Below are 8,202 nucleotides of genomic sequence, written 5' to 3' on the forward strand. Positions count from 1 at the left end.
TGTAGTGTAATTGTAATGAGAGGTTTATGTATATGCTCTGTGCCCAGACACACACAGGGATGTAGTGTAATTGTAATGAGAGGTTTATGTATATGCTCTGTGCCTCAGACACACATGGAGATGTAGTGTAATTGTAGTGAGAGGTTTATTTGTATGCTCTGTGCCTCAGACACACATGGGAATGTAGTGTAATTGTAATGAGAGGTTTATGTGTATGCTCTGTGCCTCAGACACACATGGGGATGTAGTGTAATTGTAATGAGAGGTTTATGTGTATGCTCTGTGCCCAGACACACATGGAGATGTAGTGTAATTGTAGTGAGAGGTTTATGTGTATGCTCTGTCCCTCAGACACACATGGGGATGCATGCCTACCTCCGGCCCCATAAGTGTGGCCACTGCAGCTTTGCCTCCAAGAACAAGAAGGACCTTCGCCGTCACATGCTGACCCACACCAACGAGAAGCCTTTCGCCTGCGAGGTCTGCGGTCAGAGGTGAGAGAGGGCCTGTCAGCCTGTCTGTCTGCCTGCCTGCCTGTCTGTCGGGTTGTCTGTCTGTCTGTCGGGCTGCCTGTCTGCCTGCCTGTCTGTCGGGTTGTCTGTCTGTCTGCCTGTCTGTCTGTCTGTTGGGTTGTCTGCCTGTCTGTCTGTCTGTCTGCCCACCAGGCTGTCTGTTGGTCTGCCTGTCTGTCTGCCTGTTAACCAGTTATGATGACTGCTGTTATAACTGCTATAATTACTATGTAAAACTATTCATGCCACAATGCCAAAATGAAAGGCTGAAGTGCATTTTCTGGTTATCAAACATTCTTGACGTGTGACATTTCTGTGTATGTGAATGCCTGAGAGGGAATGTGAAAGAGAGAATGTGCAATATTGAATATTGCATCTTCTGTACCTAAAAAAATAGTGTGTGGTGTTCAGCACAGGGGGATCTGACACACTCCAGCACGCTGTTAAGGGGACTGATTTCATATGAGAAAAATGTATTCCTGTTGAAAGTGCAGTCTAAAATCGCTCTTAGAGCCAATTATGTCTATTGAGTTTCATTTTTCTAATTGCCATTCTGGCATGGAGGCTTTGACCCGTTTGAATTTGAACCTCTCGTAATTTTGTAGTTAGCATTAATATTCGCAGTAGAGAAGGCCGTAAGCGTTGGTCTCTTTTGACTGGTTTGCGTTTGCAGGTTTAACCGTAACGGCCACCTGAAGTTCCACATGGAGCGGCTGCACAGCCAGGACCCGCCGTCCCGCAAGCCCCGCCTGGCCGCGCCCCAGCAGGCCATCATCGTCAACAGCGACGAGGAGGCGCTGGCCACCCTGCAGAGTGAGCGCGCTACCCAGAGTGCACTGCGTTACGCTGTCGCGCCCGCCCCCCGCTTTCTGTCTGTCTGCCGCCTGAAACAAAATGGCGTCTCGCTGGTGCTTTTCAGTGCACCGTGTCTGTGTATCTGTTTTCTTTTCCCTTTTTTTGTGATCAATTTTTTTTTTATTAAGAAAGGAATCTTCCACCCTCCAGGGGATTGCAAGGGGTTTGTAAGAGGCTCTAAGGATAAAGGAGTGTCATTGGCTGAGATTAAAGCCCTCGTTCCATTTCTCCTATCCAGCCTGGCATGTATTGCATGTGTAGGAAGCCCTGTGCCCCAGGGGACCCTGTTAGTTTCCGTTACCAGACTCAAATGAAGGTAAAAGTAAAATGAAGTACCTGGTAGGTTGTATTGTGATCTGACAGAGGCCATTTTGCTCAAAAACGTCAGCAAAGGTATGAATTCCCCATGTTCTCCAACATATAGTTGAGATAAATGGGAGCGGATAAATTGCATTTGCAGATTTGCATTTTGCTTTGTATGTTTCTTGACTTTTTCCAAAATTGTGAGAAGATACGAGATTATGGGCTGGAAACACAGTTTAGCTTGTGTGTTTAGTAGGTCAAGTGATCTGGCCTCTGTGTACGTTTGTCTGTATCTGTGTGAGTCTGTATCTGTGTCTGTCTGTCTATCTGTGTGAGTCTGTATTGGTGTGAGTCTGTCTGTATCTGTGTGAGTCTGTATTGGTGTCTATCTGTCTCGGTGTGTGTGTGTGTGTCTGTCTCGGTGTGTGTGTGTGTGGGAATGTAGGTGGCGTAGAGATGTTTGTTTATCTGACCGTTCTCTGTTCCCGTGGCGATGCAGCAGCTCTGCAGGCGGGGCAGGCGGTCATCACCCCCGAGCGGCTCCAGCAGGCCCTGGGCCAGGAGCACATCATCGTAGCCCAGGAGCAGAGCCTCTCTGACCAGGTACACCTACACCTGCTGCACCCTGATACGCCTATTCACCAGCTACACCCAAATACACCTGTTACACCAGCTACACCCAAATACACCTGTTAGACCAGCTACACCTAATACACCTGTTACACCAGCTACACCTAATACACCTGTTACACCTGCTACACCTAATACACCTGTTACACCTGCTGCAACCAATACGCCTGTTACAGCAGCTACAACCAATACACCTGTTACACCAGCTATACTCGATATGCCCTTTACACCAGCTACACCCAAACACACGTTACACCAGCTACAACCGATGCACCTGCTATAACCAATACAGCTGTTACACCAGCTATACCCAATATGCCTGTTACACCACCTTCACCCAATACACCTGTCACACCTGCAATACCGAATACACCAGTTATACCTGCTACACCCACATTTCTTGGCAATGGTTAGAGTATTTACTGATACAGCAGAACCCATGGGACTATGTTCCTGTTCAAGTGTATACTCCACATGTAATACTACCACATCATGTCTAAGAAATGAGAATAATGGGTGAAATACGGGCAAGCAAACAATTAAAGGAGACTAAAGGGCAATCCGTCAAGAAATACGAAAATATCAGTTTTTTGCCACGTCTATGTGTTCAGCTGAATGTACCAAGCGTATCACATTAATAGCTCCTAAAGGAGTCTGGTGATGGTGACTGTTTGATCAGCTTTTAGTAATTATTCATTTATCTTGAAATGTACATTTTCCATTTACATTTTAGTCATTTAGCAGACACTTTTAATCCAAAGCATACGTCAATAAGTGAAAGCCATATAGCAAACACTGGCATGTAGCAAAAACAATAGTCATAATAATTGCAGATGTTTTTTTAAAAGGGTATAGAATAGGAATATTGGGGGGGCAGGGGGTGAATTGGCTTTAAAAGCTGCATTTTCTTTCTGCATCAGAATATGGGGTGGGATTCCTGTGATTCTGATAGTGGTAGGCAGGTCATTCCACCACTGAGGAACCAGAACAGAGAACAGGTGTGAACGTGCAGCTCGACCACCTGGTGCTTGTAGTGAGGGGAACCTCAAGGCATCCAGAGCTGGCAGAGTGGAATGATCTTGCTGGGGCGTAGGGTGCAGCTAGACTCTGAATGTATTGCAGTATGAAATCTAGTCATGTTCACATGTTCGGCTTTCTGTTTGAAGGAGGAGGCCACATACATCCAACAGATAACCACCGTGGACGGGCAGACTGTTCAGCACCTGGTGACGGCGGAGAACCAAGTGACCGAGGTGATGCCTGCTTTATGTTCCTCGTCAGGTGCCAGCCTGAGGGACATGCGTCTATACCGGCATTGTCATTTCATTGCAGTCTAACAGAATCTCACCATCTCCCAACAGGTTCAATATATAATCTCCCAAGACGGAGTCCAGCACCTCATCCCGCAAGAGTACGTGGTGGTGTCCGAGGGCAATCACATTCAGGTAAGCAAGTAACTACACACACGACACACGCAGATGAATGGACCGAATTGTAAACATTTATTTTATTCGCAAAAATCTCGTCCGTCTTTTATTTGACAGTGATTTGTCTTCTTCCACAGATGCAGGATGGACAGATAGCGCACATTCAATATGACCAGGATGGGACGTTCCTACAGGAGCAGCAGGTGAGGCAGATGGAGAGCGAGAATACACTCAAACCAGCCAACCATTTACCATTTGCCATAGACCTACCAGTGGATGGAGTTCTACTTGTCGCGAGCAATCAGAATTAGAGATCCTGTATCATCTAACATCAGAATACGCATTACCTCCAGATAGCTGAGCTAGGTATTCACGTTGGTCGTGGTCAAGACCGCATCCAGCAGTGCATTCAGTCTGGTCTTTAATACCCCAAGGTGAATGGTGAATTTTCCCCATTGTGTTCCACTCTGATTGGGTGGTCCTGTGCTTGTATGGCTCTGTTCAGATTGCACTGAGCCACGACGGGCAGATCCAGTACGTCCCTATCAGCTCTGAGCAGCAGATCGTCAGCCAGGAGGACCTGGAGGCAGTTGCACATTCTGCAGTGACAGGTGTGCACCATGGCCCAACCTCAGGGCCCTAACCATTTTCTGTTTGTTTGTTTGTTTGTTTATTTGTTTTAACTAGGAAATACACCCTGACATGAAGAACGTACATTGTTTTCAAATGAGAACTGGCCAAGAGGCCAGTATACAAAAAATGAATTGCATCCGATAACGGCACACTGATCTCACACTACAAGTTTATCGTGAAATAAAAGAAGGGTTATTCATCACTGTACTTCAACAAACGTAGTTATCAAGAGTGACCGACACAAAAATCAATTTTTTCACACTGTAAATTTCAACACCTTTATTGTTAAGTTAACGAGCATCGCTGAAGGGTAAGATGGCGATGACCCACACCAAATTTGAACTAGCAACCTCTGATTTGCAAGCCCAGCCCATGATTTACTAACCCTAACCCAAACGATTATATTACCCTCCCCATCGCGGTGAGCCCCACTGGTGCTGTATCATTGGTGTTGATCTGCATTCGCGGTTGAGATTGGTAGTTGCTGGGGGCCGCTCGCTGGCTTGCTAACCCCCGCTCTGCTCTCCCCAGCCGTGGCAGACGCCGCCATAGCCCAGACCCAGACGGTCTACGCCACGGAGGCCACGCCCGAGCAGCTGGAGCAGATGCAGCAGCAGGGCATCCAGTACGACGTCATCACCTTCACAGAGGAGTAGCGACCATGACCCCACGCCCCTGCCGTAGCACCGTCTGCTCCCTTCCTGAACGGCAGCTGTCATCAGGACCACCAGGACACGCGGAGAAGCAAGGGAGAAGACCTGTGCTGTGTATTCTACTTTCTTAAACTTGTTCCCTGAATGCAGGTTCACACTTATGGCGTATGCGCTTGATGCTTGGAATTAAAATTACAATGGCTTACCTCGATTTTTTTAAATCTTTTTTTTTTTGGTGTGGGAACAATATGTTTCATTATCGGTTGCTACAATTTAATTGAATTCCAATGGCTCTTCTTCATTGTGAAATATTTTACGTTCAGGTATTTTGCAGCTTACTGACCACTCCAGACGGGATATAGCAAGGCATCAGATTGATTGAGATGCCATTGAAAGTGCCGGTGCGCAACAGTGAAGATGCTCTGTAATTTTGTTCGGGATTTGCAAGGCCTCCGTGTTTTTCAGACATGGCAGTGATGTCATACATTGTGTTTATTATTTGTGTGTTTCAATGTTGTAGGAAATGCATCAAAGCCGAAGTGGCACAAGCACACAGGCAACAAAGCCACCATAAGGCCGAGATGCAGATTTGTTACCGTTTTTGTTTTATGTTATTTTGAGTTTGTCTCACAGGGGAATAAGGTACAGACATCTCCTTGCATCATGGAATGGGTTGGAGTGTTTCTTTGTGCCGCATTTGTTTTTTGTTTTTTTTTTGTTGTTGTTTTTCTGAGCTGTTGCAGTAATGCAACTGAGTAGGCTAAAAGCTAATACCAAAGACTTTATCTACTTATTTCAAGGAGACAAATGAAGTGGTTTTTATGTATGTGGAGTAACAGGCCCTGGAAAATTGCTTAATAATGTCACATAGCTAATTATGTTGTTATCATATGAAGGAAATACAACTCACACATGCAGTGCCAGTGATATCTCTCTACATCAGAAGTTATCAAACCTGGCCCTGGAGAGCAGCAGTGATGGCAGATTTCTGTCGTTAAGTCTGCCTAGTTTTGTGGTCAGAATTTAGTTACGGATTTTAACGGGAGAACCAAAAACCACCCGGCTTCAGAAGCCCTGATCTCCTACTGTGGGTTTGAGTTTCCTGTGGTATCAGGATGTGTGCCTCTGATCAATCACTTGTAAGCAAAGTGCATTAGATATTTGAAACTAAGTGCACTGTGCATTTCACATTAACAGTTCAATAATTGGTTATATAGTTTTGTGTTAAGATCAGCGTCTTGCCCCTTCATTGGTGGATTTGAGAATATTGTTTAATATGTTAAATGTCCTTGTAAGATCATACAATATTTTCGGAAATAATAGAAGAAATTGCACTTCGACAGCTAGGCTGTGGAAAAAGTACGTTTTGCAACAGAAGTGTGTTGTGAATTGAACGGAGACCATTTTGTTTGTGGAAAGCGACAATCTTCTAAATAATAATTTGTGCTTCTGCCACCAGTATGACATGAAAATACATTTGCTTTTCATGCATCTGTTCATTTTCAAAAACATACATTGGAGACGTGTACTTTCTTAGGGTCAATGGAACATAGCTGGATATAGCAGGAAGGCACCTTTGCTATGTAAATTATGTATATTGTAAATTAAAATGCTAATCCTTTGATTGAATTGTAGTGGGTAGAACTATATACGCTGTCATTTTGTTTTCTTTTTATTTTGTGAATATAATTTTTCAAAACACTTGAGACTGTGCTGGAGCACTGGTGTGTTCTACACCGGTTTTTGCAGACACTAGAAATAAAATGTACGACTGAGTGCGTGTTTTAATCTGAAAGCATGTTTGTGTTCGTACCTCCTCCGCTTCAAGAGGATACCAAACACAGCAATCCCATTGCAAATCATACTTAATATGTAGACACGCATTTTCATTGACCATGATATGCCAAGGGTCTGAAAGTGTCATGAGTAATGGCTTAATATTTGTCCACCTTATGAAAATGTAAATCTTTAATGGATGGGGAAAATGAAAGCATACTGTATGATTTTACCAAGTTCTACATTATCAGTCATCCCAACACAAGTATCAGTGGCTTTTTACCAGAGGTGCACAACTCCGGTCCTCGAGGGCTAGTCAGTGTACTGGTTTTTGTTCCAACCAATTGCCTTGTTTTTAATGTGCTGGCAACTCTATAAATGACCCTGGTTCAAGCCTGTACTTGAGCACAGTAAAGTCATTAGGATACACTTAAGAGTCTGCAGCTGTAGCCGGTACTCATACACACATAGATAAGATATCCATCCATCCATCCATTATCTGAACCCGCTTATCCTGATCAGGGTCGCAGGGGGGCTGGAGCCTATCCCAGCATACATTGGGCGAAAGGCAGGAATACACCCTGGACAGGTCGCCAGTCCATCGCAGGGCACACACACACACCATTCACTCACACACTCATACCTACGGGCAATCCAGACTCTCCAATCAGCCTAACCTGCATGTCTTTGGACTGTGGGAGGAAACCGGAGTACCCGGAGGAAACCCACGCAGACACGGGGAGAACATGCAAACTCCACACAGAGAGGCCCCGGCCGACGGGGATTCGAACCCAGGACCTCCTTGCTGTGAGGCGGCAGTGCTACCCACTGCACCATCCGTGCCGCCCTTAGATAAGATATGATTGCGTCAATTAAATAATTAAGACCGGAAGTTGACCCAAAATCCTGAAACAGATCGGCCCTTGTAGTGCACCCCTGCTTTATATGCACAGGGATGCAATATTGGTACCAGAAGGGATTTCTGTCTTCCTGAGAACATGCCACTAATTACTGGATTACAAAATGCAGACTCCACATGTGTTCATAATCTCTATGTAAGCAAGTTTCCCTGAAATCCAGTTTCGTTCCAATTCTGGTCCCAATCAAGACTCATCTGGCCCCCTAGGGACTTACTGCTGTAATCCAGATTAAAGTAAATTAAAGTCAACAGTGTTGACAATTGGGACCTTAATTATGAAAATGAGGCACATGAGTTAAATTGCAATTCTAATGACATTACTTTCTCTGGGTTTAACTTTTTGGACATGACATTAGTTTCCAGACAGCCAGCAATCCATCAATCACTTGTTGAACAGAAAAAAGTAGAGGGAAGGTTTGCTCTTGCATGCAATCCATTGAATTCAAGGACAGTATTAACCGGGACGATAAGTGTCATTGTATCTGGACATTATT

At 44.9% G+C, this 8,202-nt stretch overlaps 1 protein-coding gene across 4 annotated transcripts in view; it reads left to right on the forward strand.

Annotated features, from left to right (window-relative positions):
- znf335 (zinc finger protein 335) overlaps nt 1–6,808 on the forward strand; it is a 31,020-nt gene extending 24,212 nt beyond the window's left edge. For 2 of the 4 annotated variants that reach the window (XM_061220452.1, XM_061220454.1), the window contains exons 21-28: nt 352–494; nt 1,186–1,325; nt 2,170–2,273; nt 3,467–3,553; nt 3,662–3,745; nt 3,865–3,930; nt 4,233–4,338; nt 4,892–6,808. In XM_061220452.1, the coding sequence (XP_061076436.1) occupies nt 352–494; nt 1,186–1,325; nt 2,170–2,273; nt 3,467–3,553; nt 3,662–3,745; nt 3,865–3,930; nt 4,233–4,338; nt 4,892–5,016 (855 nt within the window). In that variant the 3' untranslated portion in view covers nt 5,017–6,808. The remainder of the gene's footprint in view (nt 1–351; nt 495–1,185; nt 1,326–2,169; nt 2,274–3,466; nt 3,554–3,661; nt 3,746–3,864; nt 3,931–4,232; nt 4,339–4,891) is intronic. The other 2 variants (XM_061220453.1, XM_061220455.1) reach the window with 1 other exon arrangement.
- The last annotated feature ends 1,394 nt before the right edge of the window (nt 6,809–8,202 follow it).

This window comes from Conger conger, chromosome 14 (genome assembly GCF_963514075.1).
Source record: "Conger conger chromosome 14, fConCon1.1, whole genome shotgun sequence".
NCBI classification, from domain to species: Eukaryota; Metazoa; Chordata; class Actinopteri; order Anguilliformes; family Congridae; genus Conger; species Conger conger.